We start from the raw sequence: 25571 nt of genomic DNA on the forward strand, positions 1-25571 counted from the left end.
GTCTGGTATGGCCACAGTGTCTCATGGACCCGGACTTGTAGATATGCTCTCCTAGGGTCCAGTAGAGACACGTTGGCACCTTTTTGTTTCCATTCACGTAACTTAGCCGCACAAACATCTGCCTTGGCCGTAAACACGTCGTCTGTAAATGCCTCCTTTAATCGGGCCTCAATCTGGTCTATTTCCTTTTGATCGTCCTCCTCCATTTCCATGTAGAGGGCCAATGCATCACCTTCCAGATATAAAGGTAGCAGACTCGCTACATCATCCACCTGCTGAAGTTGTGCGACAAGTCTCACTTTTTTCAGCTACAGCGTCTTCCTCGCCAGAGAATGGCTTGATAATATCACTGCTAATCCGCACCTTCATCGTAGTCACGCCAAAATAGCTTGAAGCAAAATGTAGTCGGCAAAAAAAAAAAAAAAGAAAAAAAAAAAATCCAGGAACACAGATAGTAAATGGTCAGTATCGCCCTGTAATAATCGTGGAGAAAGAAGAAGAAGAAGAAGAAGAAGAAGAAGAAGAAGACAAAAAAACAGAAAGAACAAAAACTCGCTTCTCGCAGACACGTGGTTCGTCACAAAGAACAATCCAGTCCAATTTAATCGCCAGAACCACCTACACACAAGCTGCAGGAGTACGCCCCCCCCCCCGACTCCTGTCCAGTGTCCTGACTGTCCTGCCTTTATAACGGCCAGGAATTATGTATTTGCATAATCGCGCAAGAGCAAACGCGATTCGTTGATAATTGCATGGGGTAAACATAATAATAAAAACCCATGGACGCCGTCTTGGAATGCTCGGCCCGAAACACAACAGACGTATCCGAGGTAAGCTCTCTATTTCCCCTCATTTCCGTTATTGCTAATTCTGCTACATTTAACAAGAACATATATAAAAAATACATATGCATGTTTAGAAAAACATTCATTTCAATATTATTAATTTCAGTTTGAAGAAGATAAACAAAGCTTTTAAAAAATCAAGTCACTTTTGCCTTTCCATAGTTCGTATAGTTAACACAAGTCTGACGTCATGGAATCGTGCTTTCTTTTATTCACATTGTTTTGGCAGTCCCTAGTAAACAGGAACAACACATTCCACGAACTTCATGGAATTGATTTTATTTTATGCTTATGTCTAAATCTTTTCAGTATTAATTATTTCTATAAATTATAATTCAATAACTTGAGTGTTATTTCTTCCGCCCGTCACACCAATAATTTCCTGGGTAAGGTCGACACTGTTGTCCAAACTTCCAACTTCTGTATACGTAACGCACCACCTTCTCTCAACTCCAAACGAACTTCTGCTAATTCAACTTATTTCCTCGAAATCCAACTTCAAAATGAACGTTCCTCTAAAAAAAAAAAATTAACTCTCTTTTATCTCCAACCAGGAGCATCTCATTTGCATATCGGGTGGTCACATTGCAGGCATATAAAGAGATAAAGCAGCCATTTTTGTTTCTTTCTTCTTCATTCATTTCATTCCACGACCGATCCGTTGAATTATGCACACGTACCAGTTAAGTAAGTCACACGTTTCCCTTGCATTGCATGTTTAGAAAAACATTAATTTCAATATTATTAATTTCAGTTTGAAGAAGATAAACAAAGCTTTTAAAAAATCATTAAGTCGCTTCTGCTTTTCTATAGTTCGTATAGTTAACACAAGTCTGACGTCATGGAATCTTACTTTCTTTTTTTCACATTGTTTTGGCAGTCCCTAGTAAACAGGAACAACACATTCCACGAACTTCATTGAATTGATTTTATTTCATATTTATGTCTAAATCTTTTCAGGATTAATTATTTCTATAAATAAACATATCTCAATGAAAGCAATTACTTTTCAGATGTGTTTATATGTGTTTTCATATGTTTAAATTACAACATTTAGAAGGTTACGGACAAGGTCAGGACACTTAGTGGCTCGTCTTGATCATCGATCGCGGCCCTGTCATATTTTGTTTTCTCTCGAATAAACGATTACAATATTGCGACAAATATAATTTTTTTGGTATTATTATACAAACACCGTGACAGCGTTAGGGTTAGGATTAGGGTTAGGGTTAGGGTTAGGGTTTAGGGTTAGGGTTTAGGGTTAGGGTTAGGGTTAGGTTTAGGGTTAGGGTTAGGGTTAGGGTTGGGGTTAGGGTTAGTGTTAGGGTTAGGGTTAATTCGCTGTCACGGTGTTTGTATAGTTTTACCATTTTTTTTTTCGTTATATTCAACAAAGCGATCGACCGTTTCACAATGGATCATTTAAATTAGTTTTAATTTTCTGCGAACTTATTCTTTTCGGTCGCCATCTTAAATTTTCACTTCCAACAATCAAACTAGTTCTTGATTTAATTAACCTATCTTAAAATCGTTTAAGCAACTTGTCAAACAAAAGGTGAGTATTGCTTGAATTTAATTGTTTTTATGTGTTTTTTTTTTCTCCAGGTGGGTTCGTCTGAACGATTATAGTTTCCTTTTGTTTTTGATATAGAAATGAGTCAACGTCCCGTGTTTTTGCATGTAAACGAAGTCAGTATTTTTATACAATCGTTTTTTAAATCGACTAGCTTTTTGTTTTGTTTTGTTTTCGAGTGCCCTGAGGACGATTTTTATATTAGAAACCATTATAAATAAGTTTAGTTTTTACGTACCTTAAGTTTAAATTTAATAATAAAAATGCATACAAAACGGTTTGTAGATTTGAGTGATTGATTCAGATTCAGTTAACCTACCTTCCGGTTTTACTTAAAACATCACGCAAAATAAATATATTTAAGTAAATTTACGTTATTTATATTAACATATTCTTTCATAAACGGTGGATGCATTGCATTAGTAAACCAAGGTTTGTTTTTCGTTTAATTCTGCAACATAATTTATATTTTCTTTAAAAAAGAAAAACAAACATTTGAAAACAGTTAATATTGATAAATATTTTGCACATTTTCAGTTATTTAGATTTGCCTTCAGCCCTGCAGAAATTATTTTTCGTAGCAGTTATGCAAAATACGGGCCCTGCTGAAATAAGAACGTTATTATTAAAAAACACATGCTTAACATCGAGAGGGTAATCTCCAAAAATACCGTTAGGGCTTACAACATGGCCGCCAGAAGAGTCAGCAAAAAACTGCGAATAAAATATATAAAACTCGTAATTTCTGTTTTTAAAGTGGGTTGTCAATTTTCTTTCTGAAATATACTTCCAAAATAAACTATTACAGTCGTTTAAAACATAATAGAAGTATTATTTTTTATTTTTTAAAAACAATGTTTACAAAATGTCTACGCACGTTCGTAGACATTTTGTAAACATTGTTTTTAAAAAATAAAAAATAATACTTCTATTATGTTTTAAACGACTGTAATAGTTTATTTTGGAAGTATATTTCAGAAAGAAAATTGACAACCCACTTTAAAAACAGAAATTACGAGTTTTATATATTTTATTCGCAGTTTTTTGTTGACTCTTCTGGCGGCCATGTTGTAAGCCCTAACGGTATTTTTGGAGATTACCCACCGAGAGTAAGACGTTTTAAAATCAATTCCATACTTTCATCTAACAAATTAAACAAAAAATATTTTTAAAACTTAATTTAACTTGAGCACCACTAAGTATGTCAGAATTTCTTTTGGAATTTTTGACACCCGTAATACAAAACTGTGAATAAAATATACAAAACTCGTAATTTCTCTTTTTAAAGTGGGTTATTTAATTTCTTTATGGAATATATTTCCAAAATAAACTATTAAAGTTAAAAAAAAAATAATAGAAATATTATTTTTTTAAAAAAGTACATGCGTGCGCTCATGCAGCCATTTTTTCTACGTAAAGTTAAATTTTTTCCAATTTTTTCAATTTAAAAATCAATCCAAATTTTTCTATTGGTTCAATTTTTAAGATATCTTCAGGTTTAATGTGAAATTTTATGCTCTTTCCAATAAACCGAATATAATATTCTAGGCAAACGTTTTTTTTTAAATTCACCCCCCCATTTTGAAATGTCTATTAAAAAGAAAATAATTAATTTTATCACCTAAGTTTTATATATCACAAATTGAAGATAAAAGATCAATAAAATAATCTAATTTAAAACAAAAACAAAAGAATAGTTATGTGCAAATTTACCTGTAAAGACAAAAGTTTAAAACCTTTTTTTTTAAAAGTATGTTGAGTTTTTTTGTTTTTTTTAAGTTAACCCTCACATTTTGAAAATATTACCCTGTAAAAATTGGACACCTATATTAATTTTATCTATTTCATTCAATGTTGTTTTTTTTTTTTTGCTTTTTTAGATTTTTGAAAAAAAAAATTCATTGCATAAAAAGAAATAAAACATTTTTAATCAAAAACTCATGTAATTCTTTAAAAGAATTTTAAAAAAAATTGAAAATTTGTCGATGTTTTTTTTTTTAAAGTAAAGTTTGAGTGAAATGTGATCATTTTTCAAATACGGTGACCCATACTTGACTAATTTGATTGTTGACAGTAAACACATGTCAGAACATCCAAGGGGAGATAAGACGCATATCATCACATCAAATGTCTGTTTCTTTATATAGTTACTACCAGGAAATTTTTTTTTACATTTTTTTGTTTTTACATTTTTGAAATAATTATGGTGCTTTTCATCTTCCGTATTTATCAACTGGAAGAAAGGGAGGCAGCTCCGCTCTGGGAACACCCGTTATTAGATTTTAAAATTACGGTCTTTTCGGATGCTTGCTTAAACAATTCTTTTATTTAAAAAGTACATGGAATATAAAATATAAATATAGACAAATTCTTATAAATGAAGAATGGATGCACCCATTGATTAGTATTTTTTATAGGTAAGTGATTCTTTTGAAATTTATATATGTTTATTATGTTTGGAGTAAGTTAAAATTCATTGAATTTCTTGAAATCTTTTTTAAATAAAACCGATTAAACAAAAATATTGCATATTTTTCTATTAAACTTCTTATTATTTTAAAATTTGGTCTTTGCTCCTTTTATTAAAAAAAAAATAGGGTTTAAATTACATTTTTCAAGTAGTTATAAGCTTTGAAAGATAGAGAGTCTAATTATTAAGATTTTTATCACTGATTTTTAATGGCGCCATCTGACACTGCTAGAGCATCACATCTAAAAATAGCATGGTCCATACCATTCATAGATGCCTTTTTTTGTTAGAAATATAACTTATTTTTAAATTTCCACTGATGAATTCGATTAGATATTTGAAGTGACCATAAAGAGAAATTCCCATAATGATGCATAGAAATAGAGATGGTATCTTAAAAGGGGAAGTTACTCTGATTGTACTTTTTATTTAACTCTGATTTTCCATTTTATTTCTTCGTGCTAATTGATGAATTGTTGGTTTTGTGTAGAACTGTTGGATCTCCATATCTTCTGTTTTTAGGTACGAGCAATTTAATGGCTGATTCCGTAGGAGGGGCATGGTTTTGAACACCGGCTAATCATAATAATTTTAAAAAAATTTTATTACTTTTTTATTGTGTTTGACAGATTATAGTTTAAAGTTAATTTCTCAAAAAAAAAAGTGTGTGAAATAAAAAATACATGGAATAATTTTATCTCAAATCTGAAAAACCCTAGATTTCAGGTAAAAATTCATTATTACAAAGATCGTGTTTAAATTTTTCTGGCAAGAAAAATATAAGTTTTCTGTAACCATTTTCAAGTTAAGTATTAAGTTAAAGTCTTAAGATAATGAATTAATACAGTAAATGTACTTAACTTTTGCTACAAAAAGTAATAATTATCCAAAAATGTGACACTGGTAGGAATGAGACTCGTTTATCGTATAAAAAAAAAACTAACAAAACTCTGGCGGCAAAATTCAAATATGTATTGAAGGACAAATTAGACATAATTTCTTTCTTTATTTAACATTAAAATTTATCAGAATGTCTACGTGAAATTTAAAGTTAATAAACAGAAGCAAGCAGGTATTTAAGAGAAGAGCAGAGTGGGCAAAACAGACTGATTTTCTTTTCAGGTCTGTGCATCCGTACTTACCAACATGGAACGATCGTATAATTTTTACCATTTTTTAATTAAATTATTTTCCTATGTTCCTGTTTTTCAATTTAATTTTTTTACTTTATTTTCCAAGATTATATGAACATTATCTTACATTGACGATTATACGTTCAGACTGGCAATAAAAATATTAGAATCTTACATATAAAGATTATGTTAAAAATGTAACTAAAAAATTAGAAATTGTGCAATTATAATTTTTTGTGCGAAAATATTAAATAAACAATGCTTAATTCAATGATAATATTAGTAGTTTGAGTAATTAATGTTTCTTCGAGTTATATCGATTTTGTTAATACGGACTTTAGCGGCTTTTTTTGTAATGTTCCTATGAAAATTCTTTAAATTTTTTCATGGTTACAAATTACGATACTTTATTTACATAAAACAAAGCAAAAATAAATTCATGCGTTTTTATTTACTGCTGAAAACCATAACTTTAGTAAAGCTATTTTTTGTTTAAACAAAATAATATATTTCCACTCAGATGTACATAAAAATAATTAGTTCATTATATTCCATAATCATTATTTGATAAATACTTAAAATTTCATTAAAATTAGTTAATTTCCTGACTTTTGGCGAACTTTTAAGTAAAGGGAGTGGTCAAAATATTTATACATTTTGAGCATCGGCATTCATTTTGCATGTACCTATCTGTTTTTTTTTTCAACTTCTTTTTTCATTATGAAGCCTTTGATTATATATACAAGACAACGTTAATACATTGTATGTTGGATAAAGGAAAGTGGAAAAAAGCTACACATGTTCAGCATTATCAATGTTTTAAACTGAAACAAAATATATAGAGTCCAATTTTCACAAAATAAAAGGATTTAAAAAATACGACCTTGACCCATAATCTTTAAGTGGCTTTTATGCTTAAGTGGTGACTTCATGTTAAAAAAGAGAGTCTTGATTGCTATCCTTAAATTATGAATCAATGTTGAACTAGGGTCTTGATCCATATCGCCATTTTATAACTATGTCCTGTTTTTGGGTTTAATATGCAGAAATTAAAGCATGTTTTTATCTTCATCATCAACCAATCTAATTGAATCTTTAATGATTTTCAAAATATAACAATATTTATCTTTTTCTGAATAATTCATTTTATTCTCCATTTGTCATGTAAGAGTAGTTTCTTTCTTAGTGGAAATGAAAGTAGGAAAACTTTTCTTGAAAAAGTAATATTTAACGTGACACAAGTTCTATTCTTTCTCGACCACCAATTGACCAAATATTCAAAGTCTCTACTCTTTTCATGTTACTGCTCTCCATCCACTCGTTGATATTTTTGTTATATTTTGATAATCGATTGAAAAAATTTCAAAAAATTAGGATTATTTTTTCTTCAATATGTTATTTATGTTTGAAATCATGATTCAAGACATTTGAACTATGAAAAAAGTATAGTAGTCGTTCTGTTCTCATTCAGAATAAGAGACTGAGTGATTTTGAAGGTAAGTAGATATCCTATTAAAAACCAGTTCTGTATCTAAGTTTCCCCATGTGTTGAGGGAAGTAAATACAAATGAGTAGATAGTTTGGAATTATGGCATCGGTTATTGCATTGTTTCCAGGAAAAACAAGTCCTTAAACATTCTCTTCTCTATTCTTTCTATCACATTTAAAAAGGAATTAAACTGTGTAATTAGATAAATCATTTATGCTTTAAGACTCATAAACACCATTAAACCTGCAAAATTGAAAGTTAACCTGATTTATGTAGAACTTCAGATGCATAAAACTAAAGTTGCAGAACAACTGAATGTTGAATGTTTCGAGTCATTGATAGTTGTGGAAATAATGTACACATGTCTAAAAAGCAATTTGGTGTGTTTACAGAAGAGCAGTTATAATTTTATCAGCATTTGTTTACCTCAGATCTACATATGGTATGCTGAAGCATAAGATACTTCTACTGAAAATAGTTGAAATGACTAAAAACATCAAGATTTTTATTGAACAGGATGGAAAGTGGAGCCAGTGGAGACTAGGAAAAATTCAGTCCCATAAGGTTCTTTTTTATGGTTACTATTTTCAACACTTACTCGGGTACTTGACAACATTCTGCTTTAATTGCTACTCTCATCTTCCGGCATAATTTTATCGTTTTTAAATTTTCTGTGATTAGCAGGTTTAAACAAACTTCGCTGATATGTAATAATAGTGATTCCCAGTATAAGATCTGTCCATTTACGAACACATTCTACTTTGGCATAGACAATTTTTTTGACTATATAAAGTTGCGTTTCAGAAGGGTTTAATGACTGGGAAAAGATAAAATAATTTTATCCATGAAATAATATTAGGTTGAAAAAAAAAATTCAGTTAAATAAATTGTAATGTAATGGAGATGTATGATAGACCTTTTTCAAAGGATTTATTCAACTGAATTTTGTAACGACAAATGTGGCAAGAGACCAGGAATGCATTCTGCATTTCCTCAAGAAACGTCAATTAAGCAATCAGAAAAGGAAAAGAAAATCTAAAATTAAAAACACTTAAGAAAAATTAGTTTTCCTCAAGAAATTTCAATATACTTCAAAGTGAAAAAAATCAAGCAGAGTGAAAAGGATGAAATTTTGACGTGTATACTTGAACCTGTTATGGAAAATTGTACCACAAAAGAACAATACACAAAAACGAAGCACATACATCTATATATACAAGTGCCCGTCAATACTTTTTGGAAACTTTGAAAAAAGTACTTTAAGATGGTTACTAGTGCTAAAAACTTTTGAGATTGTAAGCATGTAGTTGAGGAGGGAAAATCCACTACTAATGTAATCATATTTTTAGTTTGGCTTTGATAATTTTAGTTTTTTTGTGAGTTTTTGCGAAAACTGGCAAAACACTGTTTTTCAGACATGACAAAAATTCTATTTTATTAAGAGCTATGTTCATGTATATTTTGCTTATGCAATTTTTCTGCTTGTACTCTTAGCTGTCATCATTAGAATCAATTATCTATTCTATTCTACTGGCAAAACAATTTAGTTTAATGAGGTAAAATGTATTCCAAAGAAGTCGTTTGTTTGGCATGGAAGAAGCGGGAAGATGGCCTCAGCATCAGAAGGATCGCAAAGGATTTGAAGCTGTTGAAATCAATGGTCGAATACATGCTGAAGACAAACTCCGAGCGGAAAAAGAAAAAAGGATGGAAAAGATCAATTGGCAAGAGGATTGAAAGGAGAATGAAGAGGATTGTGACATGGCTTTTGACATCTGGATAAAAAGTTACAGCAAGAAAAGTGAAGGAGAAATGTGAATTGGATGTAAACGTCCAAGCAGTACAAAGAACACTACATAGGATTGGTTTGAAGCATGCAAAGGCTAAGAAAAAAATTACACTAATAAAGAAACACAAAGGAGCAAGAGTGCTAAAATATGGTTAATAAAGCATGTTGACTTTAAGAAGATTATATTTACTGATGAGAAGCATTTCAAGTTTGATGGGCCCGATGGTTGGTGTACTTGGTCAAGAAGGGGTGAGCCTGTTGTACTGAACAAACGACAGATGGGAGGAGGAGTTATGGTTTGGTGTATGATCTTTGCTAATGGAAATATATGGTTGGAGTGGCTGAAAGGATGACAGAACAGTGGAAGCTACAAACAGTTGCTAGACGAGAAAGCCCTAATAAGGATAAGAAGAGGGATGAAGAATGATTTCGTTCCACAGTAAGACAATTGCAGCATCCATGAATCAAAACTCATGAAAGAATGGATGGCTAAAGTGAATATGACTACTTTGGAATGGCCTGCAAAAAGACCGACTTAATAAAAGAAGTCTCATGAAAGGTAGTTTTATATCTTTAGTGCAATTAAATGTGTGGCAATTCTGTGGAAAACGACGTTACCAAATTTTATTTTTAATGGAAAATGTTTGGGGAATACTTGCAAAACTTGTCTCTGATGGACCTGAAATAAAAAAGAGGCTCAACTATGGGAACGAATACTAGATGCCAAAAAAAAACAACTAATAGAAACATGTAGAGATGTTATTGTGCATATGTTTGATCATTATGAAGAGAGATTGATAAAAGTTTTTGAGAAGAACGGTGATATTACAGACAATTAACAGTTTTTCAACAATGTCCAAAAAATAATGTCGCGTGTGTTTTGTAAAAAATGATGAAAATTAAATATTTTTCCTTACCTAATCTATTTTGTTCCATTTTTATTACAGGTATTGTCTTTATATGTATATGCTATTCCATTGAAGGAATTTCGCCACTTTATGGTACTCGGAAAGTCGAATACTTAGTCGAGTACAAATAGTTACATACATATTTACATACGCACACGTGCCGTATCGTTCACACATTCATGATGCATGTATTATAGTACACATGTGGTAAACTGGTGTTAGAAATCTGCTACATGTCAGTCTCTTCCTGGCTTTTTTGTCATTCGACCGTTTCTTTTGCTTATGTTATGTTTTAATATTACAAGGGTCATAACAGATATGTATCCCTTATTTCAAATTAAACATCGAAATGGGACTTGATAAAAGAAGTTTCATGAAAGATAGTCTAATATCTTTAGTGCAATTAAATGTGTGGGAATTCTGTGGAAAACGACATTACCAAATTTTATTTAAGGTCGACGATATTGTTTGAGTAGTGTTGTCAGATCCGTATATTAACATTTAATCACGTGTTGAGTATACTTAAAAATATTTATGCAATTGAAAACATTGTTGGAACAATTTGTTAAAAATATATCGCAACAGTGTTAAGCTATCAGCAACAAAGTATTACTAGGAAACTTGGTGATTTTTATTAATTGAGAGTTTCAAGATTTTGTTCTTAAACTTGTCGATGCAAAGAATAAGATATAATCAAGAGGGCTAGCAGACAATTTTGTTCTTAAATTGTTCTTCATTTACTTCAATGTTGTAAAAAACTCATATTGATAGGTATTTCCAAACAAAGACATGATCTTGTCATATGGATCAGTAATTTAAAACACTTCCACTTGGAAAAATATATTTTGCATGAATGAATGGAATATGTTTGAAATAATTACTCTTCAACAACAAATTAACTTGAGCATTATAGACAGAAACTGGTTCATCAAAACTCTGTTAACATACATGGCAGATACTCTTTCATTAAGGATCAAAACTCAATCAGGTATTCAGTCCTTGTCAGGGTGTAAGTTAAAACACCCCTTTTTATTCCAGAAAGTGTCTATATTGTTCAACAAAGAATAATAACCTAAAGAGTTGGCTTCAGCTACGTCCAGCATATATTCTTACTTTATCTGGTGCTTAAGCACCGAGAATCAATTAATGTAGTTCACGTTGCGAATTGGCTTAGCAGAGGAATACGTCTTCTAGAACTGCTTCATTTCCGGTAAATGGCAGATGCAAATGTAAATAATGTATCACCTTTCATTATTGCAATGATGCATGTATTTCGAAGAGTCCAATTTCACTTCATGTCGTACATAAGACCTTAGTATTTTATTATCTTTTTACTCCAAGCGCTGCTTACCCCTGCATCGTTGTGGGCATCTATAACTAGTAAATTTCTGTCATTCTCTCTAATGTTTCATAATTTAATCTCAAGTTTAATAGCTCCGTTTTTGTATGTTCATGGCTCATTTTCCACTTTATTTTCCACACATGTTTGTAGGCACTGTTTATACATTTGGTATTAAACTTTTTACCAATGATGTGAGGCAGTCAAAATTTTATAAACTACAACTAACACAATATTTAATAGGCTGACATCTGAACTACTAATCTCTCGTGTTATTTTTAAATAAAAGATGTCTTCATGCCACTCGGATAATTTATAATAGTCGGAAAAACAAAACTCCAATTTTAGTCATTTATGATCTTCATGCAAGTAATCAAATTAAAAATACTCAAATTTTGTGTTTAAAACCACTATACACAAATAAGTATTTCGTATAATATATGACAGTGTATTTTGAAAGAATATTTATGAAATCAATATATTTTCTTGAAATATATCTTTTAAAATTTAATTTTTATTTTTATTTTAATTTTTCAGAATCATTCATGAGGAACACAAATATCATTCGATTTAGATGGATCTACATGCTCTTGGTAACTTGAACACAATTACAAAAATGATTTTTATTTGAATATCTTATGCAAAATCTGTTAAATCATAGTATGTGAATTATATGAAGTTTTTTCTTTTGTGAAGTAATTGTCTGAGAATATATTGGATAATACATTTGATCGTCAACGGTATATTTATTTCTATCTCATTGATCTTGTTTAGAGAACAGTATCTCAAACGATTGTAACAAATCAATGTACATATGCTTCATACATTCAGACATTTCTCTTTATTACGAAAAATTTAGTCTGCAAAAATTTGAAAATTTATGAATGATTCATACATCATTCACTTTTTCATTTAAAAAAGACAATATAAAAAAGGACATCAAATTCTAATAAAGAAATGCCCCAGTATTTGTCTTTCAAATCTGAGCTATAAATTTGATAGTGAAAGGGATTCATATTCTTGTGAAGTGTGTGGGTTTTCTTTTGCCAGGAAAGAATATATGTTGCGACATATGCAAACTCATATTGAGGAGAAAACATATTCTTGTAAAGTATGTGGCTCTTATTTTGCAAGAAAAGAAAGTATGCTGCGACATATTCGAACACATACTGGAGAGAAACCATATTCTTGTGAGGTATGTGGCTCTTCATTTACACATAAATCAGGTTTGTTGCGCCATGTGCGAATACACACTGGAGAGAAACCATATTCTTGTGAGGTATGTGGCTCTTCTTTTATACAGAAATCAGATATGTTGACACATATGCGAATACATACTGGAGAGAAACCATATTCTTGTGAGATATGTGGCTCTTCTTTTTCACGGAAATCAGCTTTGTTGCAACATATGCAAATACATACTGGAGAGAAACCTTATTCTTGTGAGGTATGTGGCTCTTCTTTTACACAGAAATCAGATATGTTGAAACATTTGCGAATACATACTGGAGAGAAACCATATACTTGTGAAGTATGTGGCTATGCTTTCACAATAAAACAAAATATGTTGAGTCATATGCGAATACATACTGGAGAGAAACCATATTCTTGTGATGTATGTGGCTTTTCTTTTGCAAGGAAAGCAAATATGTTAAGACATATGCAAATACATACTGGAGAGAAATATTCGTGTGAAGTATGTGGCTCTTCATTTAAAACGAAAGACTATATGTTGAAACACATGCGAGTACATACTGGAGAGAAACCATATTCTTGTGAAGTATGTGGCTCTTTTTTTGCATGGAAAGAAAGTATGTTGCGACATATGCGGGTACATACTGGAGAGAAACCATATTCTTGTGAAGTATGTAGCTCTTCTTTTGCAAGGAAAGACAATATGTTGAAACATATGCGAATACATACTGGAGAGCAACAATAATCTTGTGTAGTATGTGGCTCTCCTTTTGCAAGGAAAAAATATATTATGACATATACAGATACATACTGGCGAGAAACCATAATATTGTAACGTATGTCGTTTTTTACACAGAAATCAAGTATTTAAAAACATATGCAAACACATACTAGAGAGAAACCATATTCTTTGCAAAGAAATACGATATGTTAAAAACTGTGCAAACACATATTAGAGAGAAACGCTATTCTTGTGAATTATTTGGCACTTTTTTCAAAGAAGGAATGTTTAATGTGACATACTTGAAAAAAAACAAGCAGAGTACTGAAGGAACTGTTTATGAACAAAAGACCAGTTACTAATCAATGAGACCATTTTTGTGGAATTTAAGCAGAGACAAAGAAATTTAAGTATTGCTTGGATTGATTACCAAAGAACATATTATAGTAGTCTTTCACATGACTTAGATAGTGCTAGATTTGTATAAAATCTCTACAGTAATAAAAAAGACCATGAATGTACATATAAAAATATGGAAAATTACTATGAAATTAAACTAATACTCAACAAAAAATGGAGTGCCTACAATCTCAGCCGAGGCCATCAACAAGACTCAAACAAAGAGTGTGTATTCTGACTTTAGTCGACTCTTACAGGTCATATATAACTTCTCCAGCGATATTGTGATAAAGTTTGATTAGGACAAATGTGCCAAGTACTCCATCAAATTTAGAAAAAAAGGTACCCACAAAAAACATAGCTTGATGAAAATACTGATACAGGACGAGAAATAAATTAGCAGAGAATATATATATTGTATAAGGAAAATCTGTAAAACAGAACTGACAAACAAAAACAAGAACACTGCCATTAATCTACTTATCATTCCTGTTATAATATACAGGTTTGGGATTGTTGTTAGACCCCAAAAGTACATAAAAAAGAGTGAATATTAAACGCAAAAATGCTAACACCATACAGAATAACATACCGAAACTAGTGTCTTCCTAATCTGTATCTTCTCAGAAGATCAAGAGGTATGTGTCTCTCAGAAATTGACCATCAGCATCATGCAACTGTCGTGAGCACCGGGCACTATCTTATGAGTTCCCAAAATCTACACCTCAAAATGGTGCATGAACACCCTGAAATGAGCGAGAAAAACTACGTCCATCACAAAACTGGCTAAACATTTTGGACAAGACTCTCTTAGAAATGAGACAGAATTAAGAAAACAAGCCTGCTGCAGAAATAACTTCAAAATGTCGCCAAAAATTTACTATGAACTTCCAATGCAAATACCCAGAGAATGGTCCAACGAACAGCATTCCAGTAGATTTCTGGATGTATTCACCCAGATAAAGAAGGCTTCATAGACTGGTATAAAAAAGGATCATACCACTACGATCAGGAGAGAATTATAATGACTGCCCAAGATGAAGGATTGATGATCAATACTTTTAAGAGAATTGGTGGGCTGAGTGTTATGTTATGACCCTTTAGGCTGTGATCATAGCGTAGTATCTGTTAACTGTGGCAAGTGGGGTCAAGGGTCAAAACATTTTTATTGTTATTGTATTCTTGTTAATTGATTTGAGCAGTGGATGGTCGCTGGATCAGTTATGATTAGAAGAATAAACAAATTGCGAAAGAAATGATTGACGTGTGAATCGCAAAAAGAATGTGAAAATAGAAAATATGTATAAACATTATTTTGGGGTTTTGAATAAACAAATTACTAGGTGGATTAGATTGGTATGAGACACGTAATTAGTTGATGTAAGAGAACCCATGATGTAGTTAGTTTTGGAGAGATTCAGAAAGTTGAGGATTGACCACCAGAGCAGACAGACGTCTAGACAAGGGTGGACAGACAGCTAGGAGTGGGCTGTAAGAATAGAAAATGTAGAAACTGCAGATCCTGTGAAAACTATTTAAGACAACTGTAATAAATTTATATTACAAAAATATAAAGAGTTGTTTTAATGGTTTCACAAATAAGGACAGATGTCTCAATTGGTTGGTGCTGATCGCTTCATGGTTCGTCACGGAGCAGCAGGAAGTTAAAAGAACTCTTTAAGGAAAAGGTATGACGCATATATTATTCTTCTTACATATGAACTGTAAAAATATCCCGTGCAATAAGTCTGATACAACATGACTCGGTTTACACGTCAATATCATGCCCTTCTTGGTAGACAACATACATACGATTTATACATTTATTATCTGTGTGTTTAAGAACAATATCTTACATCCACTAGATAACACATGACACGTTTTAATATATCATCTCCTCTAATATAAACCAATATACAACAAACGCTTATTTGGTGTCCGTTGACCAGTTCGCATCGACGATGCGATATCGAATCTGGGTGAAAAATACAACGTGGAAGCAGGTCCTTAAAATGGAATGGAGATTACGTGTCAAGAAAAAGAAGACAAGAAAAACACATAAAACACAATAAAATGTCTGGAAAAAAAGAAAAAAGAAAGAACAATAGAAAAAAAAGCAATACACACGTACAACCTTTTCACAAAGAAAGAAAATAAGACATACAGACACACAGATGTAAAACTTTATATATAGAAAATAGTTAAGAAAAAATGTTTATCGTATTAGAAATAAGCTCGTTAAGAACAGAAGAAAAATATCACTTAATGTAAAAATTAGAAGGAAAAAAAGAATTACATTATTGTGTTTAAAACAATAGACCGATGAGAGAGAGAGAGAGAGAGAGAGAGAGAGAGAGAGAGAGAGAGAGAGAGAGAGAGAGAGAGACAGTAAGAAAATGTAACAGGAGCACGCACAAATGAAATTGTTTTGAATTGTGTCAATTTTGATTGAAATATTTACACCGTTGCAGAAGTTTATAGATAAAACGGCCATCGGTTTTGAACTGATTAAAAAAAAAAAACAGAAAAGAAAAAAGAATCGATGCTTTTTTTCCAGGTCAGAAGCAATGGACAGTTTCTGCAAATTGTGAACATTGTTTTTCCAGTTTTTACGGCATTTTTGAACATTTTTTTAAGAACTGAAGAAGGTTGTTTTATGTAATTACTTAGAAGTTAATGTTCATTGTTAGAAAAATGTGTATTGATGATTTGATATTGTATTATATAATGTATAATTGTTGTTTTCCAGGAGTCTGCAAAATATCAATTAAAAAAAAAAGAAAGAAAAAAATCAGAAAATTAGATTAAGATAAAATGGTCGGTCTAGTCAAATTAGAATTTCATAAAGGGTACAGGGTTAAATTTACGTAGGCGGTAAACTATTTTTTGGGGGAAGAGATTCACAGGACCCTGCAAGGGGGATTTTTTTTCGGTTATAAAAAATGCTATTTTCGCCGTCTGTATGTAGCTTGATTAAGCTGACCGGTGTTACCGGTTGAAAGATCATATTCTTCGCATACAATAAAGATGGGAGTACTGCAGGCCTATGGGCTCAAAAGGCTTGTTGTAGCTGCAACGAGGGTGCACGATAGAATGCACCCACATAGATTAAGCTTGCAGATAGAGCTGTTTGTGAGCTTCGGCTGATTGAAAATGCCCAATCTTGGTAGTAACAGAACTTCCAACACAAGAGCGGACGTGTAGTGGTGACGTGGCCACTATGTAGTGAATCTGAAGTAGGAGAAAGAATAATAATAGAAAGGATAGAATACATGCCGCTGATACGTAAGAACTTTAGAAGTAAAATGTTCCTGTATTGTGTTTAAAGAATAATGCCTGTATGAAAGAAGTCAGAAATCTGTCGGATGAGATGTCGGCAAAATTTTTTTTGAGATAAGGTGGGAGGCGCCTTGATATTGGAATTGGCATGGGATGGCTGAATGACAGCTGTCAATGAACATGGGGTTACTTTACTCACATCCCTGAATGATGGCATATGGGCCGTGAAAAAGGGTCCGGCTGAATAAATTATTTAAGAGGGGAGACATAGAAAACATGTCTGCGCCGTATATTTATTGAAAAAAAGGATGAAAATGTATTGAAAATGCATAGCAGAGATATTATCTGACATTTTTTCTGGCTCGTAGGTGTGAAGAATAAGGTTAGAATAGGGCGTATAGGAAAAAATATATGCCGTACATTTTTGAAAATAGGTGGGAAAGGAGTGTAATGTTATGACCCTTTAGGCTGTGATCATAGCATAGTATTTGTTAACTGTGGCAAGCGGGGTCAATGGTCAAAACATTTTTATTGTTATTGTATTCTTGTTAATTGATTTGAGCGACGGATGGTCGCTGGATCAGTTATTATGATTAGAAGAATAAACAATTAAATTGTGAAGGAAATGATTAACGTGTGAATCGCAAAAAGAATGTGAAAATAGAAAATATATGTAAACATTATTTTGGGGTTTTGAATAAACAAATTACTAGGTGGATTAGATTGGTATGAGACACGTAATTAGTTGACGTAAGAGAACACATGATGTAGTTAGTTTTGGAGAGATTCAGAAAGTTGAGGATTGACCACCAGAGCAGACAGACGTCTAGACAAGGGTGGACAGACAGCTAGGAGTGGGCTGTAAGAATAGAAAATGTAGAAACTGCAGATCCTGTGAAAACCATTTGTAGACAACTGTAATAAATTTATATTATAAAATATAAAGAGTTTTAATAGTTTCACAAATAAGAACAGATGTCCCAATTGGTTGGTGCTGATCGCTTCATAGTTCATCACGGAGCAGCAGAAAGTTAAAAGAACTCTTCAAGAAAAAGGTACGAAGCATATATTATTCATGACTCAGTTTACCCGTCAATATCATGTCCCCTGGCTAAACAATATGCATACGATTTATACGTTTATTATCTGTCTGTTATAAGGACAATATCTTACATCCACTAGATAATACATGACACGTTTTAATATATCATTTCCTCCAATATAAACCAATATACAACATGAGCAATGAAAGCAATGCTACACAGAATTAAAGAGTGTGAACCAGCTGACATCCAACTGTTGGTTGGAATATCTGAGGTCCATCACTAGCTTGAACAAACTGATGAGAAAATTAAACAAATTATATTTTTGTAAATTTTGTGGCACTTTTACACTGAATCGAAATATGTTATTACATATGTGAATGCATAAAGGAGAGAACTTGAATGCCGACTAGGCACTATCCTCGAGTGTCTACTAGACTGATCTCTCTGTACAGGGGTTTGTCAAAACAAACTGGTATGAAGATATTTTCCCTAGAAATAAACCCTGACCAAATATTCAAAATAATATAGTATTCGCGGATCAAATAAGGTCTCCTTTCTATAGCTAACTCACATTAGGAAGGGTGCACCTTCTCCAAGTGATGTTAGCTCAAGTAATAGCATTAAGCTAGATACTCCCTTAGACTAAGTAAGTTCTTGTCCTGGAATTCAATAATACTCACTTATTAGGGACCAATTTATTTACCAACTCATTGTTTTTGAGAGATTAAAAAAAACTTTAATGGAACAACCGAATATGTATGTATCCTATATAGAGTCCAAGTTTTAGATGCACGTAGTGGAGCCCTTGATATCTGAGAACTTCAACTGAAGTAAAATAAAACAAAAAAAAAAGAGAGAAACCATATTCTTGTAAATTATTATCTCTTCTTTTACATAAAAATCAAATATGATGAAACATACAAACACATACTGTTTATACAAACAATAGCTAAATTCGTCCCGAAAAGCGTGAAATTCTGGCTTTGCACAATTAAAAACAAAGGAAAAGTCGTTGTGGCAGTGTTTAACAGAAGCCTAGAATCTAAGAAAAGCAAAAGGCTATCTGAAAATGACGTAACTTAGTTGAAGGTAGGGAACGGTGCAAATCCGATTATTTTTCTTTTTCCCCAGCTGTGCATTAGTACATTGCTGTCGTGAATGTTTTTATAATTTTTACCATGATTTAATTTAGTTATTTTTTGTGTTCCTGCTATAAAATTTGAATTTTTATTTTTTATTTTTCAACTATGTTCTGCTGAAGAATACACATTCATTCATGCAAGGGAAATATTCGAATGTTACATGTAAAAATTACTCTTAAATGTGATTTTATAACAGAGGAAATATCTTTTGCAATTGAAAAAATTGGTCTTGTCACAATTTTCGATTTTTTTATTTTCGTAAAATAGAAAAAAAATCATTCATTTTTCTTTTGCTACTGAAAACCTTAACTTTAGTAAAGGTGATTTTTGTTTAAACAAAATAATACATTTCCATCTAGACTCGTATAAAAATAATAAGTTTATGATATTCTGTGATCATGATTCGGTAAATACTGAAAATTTCATTAAAATTAGTTAATTTCTTGATTTTTTGTGACATTTTTAGTAAGTGGAGAGGTTAACATAATTATACATTTTATGAGTATCGGCTATTCATTCTGCACGTACCTAATAATAATCGTCAGGTTTACCCTAAAAAAAGAAACTATAGAAATATCCGGATGAATATACTAGGTGAACTAATATAAGAGATGATAATTGTACTTTAAAGAACAGTTTGAATTTTACAATGATATCCCAGATTTTAATATTTGGATACGATTCATAAAAAAGGTTGATGTATACATCTATCTTCTCTATATATATAAAAGGCAAAATGTGTGTGACCATTTCGTGTATGTCTGGCAAAGGCTTTTCTTGCACACGATCCCGGGTTCGTTACTATCGCTTACAACTGTTTATATACCCCCTATATCATAATATGTAGGATTTGGGAACGTGGGTCGTCTCTAGATTTATTTACGTTGACTTTTATGAGATTCGCGCTATTTCGCTCTGTCCCCTGTTTGTCCTGCATTTTAGTATAAATACAGTGAAATTAAATTAAAACGTTGTTCTCGGCTTTTGCGTTGCTTTTCCCCCTTCCCACCATCATCTGGGGGTGAGGGAAGTGAAAACTAAAAATAACGATCCAGCGATGACCTCATTTAGCGTCTTCCTGTCAATCAAACCTCTTTTACTAGCTTTATAAGCCTTAACTTAACACGCTAATCAATTACTCTCACTTGTGGTCCAGACCGTTAAGTAGTTGGCATTGGTCTCCACCTCTGCGTCAAGGCTTCCGGGTTCAATCCCTCCTCCCGACTAAAACTATTTTTTTTTCTTTTACAACTTTAAACACCCGGGCAACGTTTTTTTTATTACTTCGCTTATTCTTTAGTTTACCCCCCCATACACAGATTTATTTATGCCATTTCTTTTCCGTTTTTTTTTTTTACATAGTCTTTTTTATAATATTTAAGCAGGGTTATTAATTACCCCCCATACACACACCTACAAACACCCGGGCAACGCCGGGTACTCCCCCGCTAGTTAAAAATATAAAGAAGAAAAATATCTGAGTCCAATCTTATATTTGACATATTTCAATTCAAATCTGAAAAATATTTCATGAAGAAGAATGAAAAATATTTACAAAACCTTTTTTTTTTTATAGCAGTTTGCTTTTATGCTTTGCCACGAAATTTGTTTAATGGACTTTGAAAAGTGAATAATTAGAATGATTAAATATTTTTCTGATACAAAATAATTTAAAGTCCATTCTTTCTACTACAATTGGGATACTAAATTAAGTGTTGATTCCTAATCAGTTGATGAAATATGAATTCCAAATTTCATTAGTTTTTTAATAGATCAGTGATCTTTATAGTTTAATTTAATTGGCATATCGATAAGGCCACACACTGGAATGAGGTAATATAAGGCCGGCAGTCAAGATGACGTGAGTGATTTTCTGGAGAACCGGACTGAATGGGTCGGAACTGAGAATGTTCGAATGCTGACAAGAATCCATTTCTTTTTCTTTTAATTAGAAGCTATTTCGGCCTGAAAAATAAAGTCACTGTGACCAAGAGGAAATTTGAAAGCCTCGTGGAAGGGAAAGATTAAACGAGTCACATCAAAATTTGAAAGTGAAAGGTTAAACAAGTCATGTCGAGATTTGAACACCGCGAGGAAGGGAGAGATAAAATGAGTCGCGTCATACTGTTAAAATTGAAAGTATCAAAAGAATGAATATTAAATGACATCAAATTTTTAAAAAATTGAAAGCGTTAAAAATTGAAAAGATTAAAATGATTATCGTTGAACTTTAAAAATTTAATGAGAAACGGAAAACTTAAAACGAGTTATGGTCAGAGAGGTTAAGATACGACGACGTTGGAGTGAGTTGAAACATTTTATCTTTTTTTTTTGTTTGTTCTTCCCAGTGGGATTCGTTGGATTTTCCTTTTTTGATTGCCATCATGAAATGAACGTGTTGGAATGCGATTCCGTCGACTTGTATGCATAAAAAAGTTGTGTTTTTTTAAAAATGAAATTCGCTTGTATTTGCTGAGAAGAAAAAAGTCACTTTTAAACAAAAGAGTTATTTTAATGAAAGTACAATTCGAGTCGGATTTTTTGTTTGTTTTTGAAAAAAAAAGTCTCTGTTGAAAGAACTTACAACGCAATTTGGCCGTATGTAACAAGTCATCATTTTTAAATGAGAAATTTAAAATGAAATACGGTTGCATTTGATGAAAAAAGTTGTCGCTTTTAAACAAAGAAGTAAAAAGCGATTCGTTTGTGTAGTATACGTCGTTCAACACGTGGTAATGTGACGATATTACGATAAACAAGGTTTATCTCTTTATGAGTACTGTGCAGATGAAATACATTGTTTTACCGTTGGAAGATGAGATTATTTGATCTTGAAAGAAAGAAGAGATCATGATGCCTTTACAACAGGTAAAAGGAAGGAGATAGATAGTGGAGAATAGTTACATAAGTTTTATTCCAAGAATGCCATTACTGGAAGACCCGACCCCGGACTACCCGGAAGTCCTCAAAAAAGAAAGTCTGCAGTAACTGCTATATATATAACATCCTCCCTTCCAAGTCCTTTAATGATGAAAGACAGACTCTTCTAACTAGTGTAGTCTTACATCCATCTTTGTTGACGTATTAGTCACACTGATCTTGATCAAGAACCTGCTTCTAGAGTTGCTGTTCCTGACCCTGGTCTATGAACCTGCTTGGGTGAGCTAAATATTATTTCAGGGTAAGGTTGTGCTGCTGGTAACTTTAATCGAGGTATTAACAATAGATGTCAGCGGCTTCAACGTATACTTTCGCCATTTCCATTTAGTACCAAGTATGACCTTGGTTGGAAGCAATTTCTTTTATCACTTTACCTATCCTGGACCATGTTTTATCATGATGTACTCAGACATGATCCCCTATCTTTAGTGGGGTGAGTTCACTGTTTTGCCTCCTGACATGTGAGGATGATGTGCAAAGATCATGATCCTTATTTCTCATGACAGGTAGGAGTGTTCTTAGTTGGCAATTCATCAGTTTAGCTGCTGGTAAAGAAGAGTTGTTTTTGGCAGGTGTTGTGCATAAAATTAGTTGAACCAAGTATGGATCGTCTTCAGTCTGGAAACATTTGAGCAATGTTTTATTCACTGTTTGAATGGTTCTCTACACGAGACTATTAGATTGTGGGTATTTTAGGCTGCTCTTTACATGGGAGAAGTCCCATTTAGTGGCAAATTTCTTGTATTCATGAGATTTAAATTGAGGGCCATTATTGGAGCTTACCAGTTTGGGTATTCCATGCTTGGAGAAGATGTGTTTTGTCCGAGTTATCACTGTTGAGGCACTTGTATCAGTGAGATAGCTGAATTAAAAAATTGCCACTAGCATGACATACTCTTTTCCCCGCAGTCTCAAGAGGTCTGTGCCAACTTTTTGCCAGGGTTGATCAAGAATATCATGTGACATCTCGAGCTCTGAAGTTTGTCGGTCGCTATACCGTTAGAATGAATCACAGTTTTTTTTATCATGTCTTCTATTTCCTTGTTCATGTTTGCCCCAAAAAAGCATGTCTGGCATTGGATTTATTTTTTTAATTCCATCTGTGCCTGATGCAAAATCTTGCACATTTCTGCTCGCATATTAGGTGGGACAACAATTTGTTGGCGTTTTAATAGAAGCCTTCCTGGTATGTAAGATCATTTCTGTAGTTAAAATATGGGTGGAGGCAGGTGTTAAGATTATGTCGATGATCTGACCACCCTCCTATGATATGCTGTTGTAATTGTCGCAATATTTCATCATTGGTTGTCTCAGTTGTCAGCTATTGTCGACGTTTGTTACTGATGAACATTGAGGACATTCTGGAGTGGACAAAACGGTTTATTTCTTTGTCCTGAATTTCTGGAGCATTGCATTGTTGTGCCACACGGCTGAGTGTATCAACAACGTGCATTAGTTTTCCCATAGTATATTCGATTTCAAAGTCATATTCTGTAAGCGTATTAGGAAGTGTTGTACTCTGGGTGGAGTTTTGGCAATTTGTTTTGTGGCAATAGTTTTGAGAGGCTTATGATCCTTGTTAATTAAAAAGTGTTCTCCATATAAGAATTCATGAAAACTTTCACAGGCAAATACTATGGACAACATTTCCAGTTCGAGGCGGCAATCATTGTTTTTCAGCAGATGTAAGAGAATGGTTAGCAAATGCCACTTGAACTCATATATTATTATGGTTTTGTTCCAACATAGCTCCAAGTCCTCATGTTGATGCTGTTTCATTATCTTTGTCTGCGGATTCCCATTAATGTAAACAATACAACGTGTACACTTGGTTTACTGGCATCTTTTATTCTTGCGCCATTAAAACAATACAAGTCTGTCACCGCCAAGGGACGTTACTTTAGCGATGTAACCTGAGATTTGTTCCCCTTTTAAGAACAACAACAAAGAAAAAATATCCCCTAACAAAAACACAAAATAAGTAAAATACAAAAAGAAAACAATGCTTTTTCCTTGTGACTTAGGCCATTACTGGGCTGGAGGGTAGTGTAGGGAAACGCATGACTTACCTAACTAGCATGTGTGCATAATTCAACAGGTCGGCCATGGAACGAAATGAATGAAGAAGAAATAACACTCAACTTATTGAATTATACACACATGCTAGTAAGGTAAGTCACGAGTTTCCCTACACTACCCTCGGGCTTTACAGGGATTATTCTGCCCTTTTCACTTGGACTCAATTAGTTCGTACAGTTTTGAATCCAGCCGGATTCCTTACTAGTCGCCGTGAACGTGTCATCCTGATTCCTTCAGTATTTTGGTTTGTTGGGGATGGTGTCGCCGGCCTCATTCCTTCTCTTCTATTACTTTCGAGCCGAGGTGTTTGCGAATTACAAACCCCTTCTGTACTTGGCAGTTCAGTTATTGGTGCCTCCTCGCTAGGCCTTTGGTATGACTGCGGGATCAATGATGGTGATGGGAGTGCTTCTGCTGTTTTTTTTTAAGTCAACCCTATTACGTCAGAGTAATTCCCCATCAACTTTGACATGGTATGACCTCTCATCCAGTCTCTGCAACACAACTGCCTTCTTCCACTCTAATTGAGAGTGTGGTTTAATACGTACCACATCTCCATGTTGCACTGGCTGAAGTGGTTTTACTTTCCAGTTGAAATAATGCTTTTGCTTTCTGCTGTCCTACTTTACTGTTTTGCTTAGATTTTTGTGTGGTTCTGGTCTGAGTAGGCCCTCTCTGATTGGAAGAAGTATCTTTGTTCACCTTCACCGAGGTGAACGATTTATATGACCTTCACCGAGGTGCGCGACTTGACACACAAAAATAAACCGCCTCTTAATCACCTGCTAACGCATGCGTCACTGTAACGTCCAATGACAACAACAACCCCAACCTTCTCATTCGACCTGCCTTTATACCACTATCTCAATCCCTTCTCTTGCGCATGCGCCTGTAGATTCCTGACAACCTCGAGACTTCCGCTTATAAAAACCCAAGTTTTGTTGTCGCGCATGCCTATACAAGGCACAAACACGAAGGCGTTTATTGTGTTGGTAAGTACTACACATTAGCTTGTGCGCAGGTGATAAGTGACCCTTTGGCTGGCGTAGTCTTGTGATCCAGCATCGCTAGGTATGGATCGGCCTTATCTTCTACTGATTTCTTGAAAACGTTCTTTGCCATGTTTACAGCAAATTCTACTTTTCCATTTGCCTTGCTATTGTAAGGACTGACGTGTGTATGTGCAAAACACCACTTTCTTGCAAAGGTGGAGAATTCTTGACTA

General features: G+C 33.1%; 1 protein-coding gene across 1 annotated transcript in view; it reads left to right on the forward strand.

Annotated features, from left to right (window-relative positions):
* Nucleotides 1–21864, forward strand: part of LOC145280348 (uncharacterized) — a 52076-nt gene extending 30212 nt beyond the window's left edge. The window contains exon 6 of the mRNA XM_080132119.1: nt 12468–21864. Coding sequence (XP_079988245.1) covers nt 12468–13485 — 1018 coding nt within the window. The 3' untranslated portion in view covers nt 13486–21864. The remainder of the gene's footprint in view (nt 1–12467) is intronic.
* Nucleotides 21865–25571: the final 3707 nt, after the last annotated feature.

This window comes from Euprymna scolopes, chromosome 7 (genome assembly GCF_053919585.1).
Source record: "Euprymna scolopes isolate OS-2025 chromosome 7, ASM5391958v1, whole genome shotgun sequence".
Lineage (NCBI taxonomy): Eukaryota > Metazoa > Mollusca > Cephalopoda > Sepiida > Sepiolidae > Euprymna > Euprymna scolopes.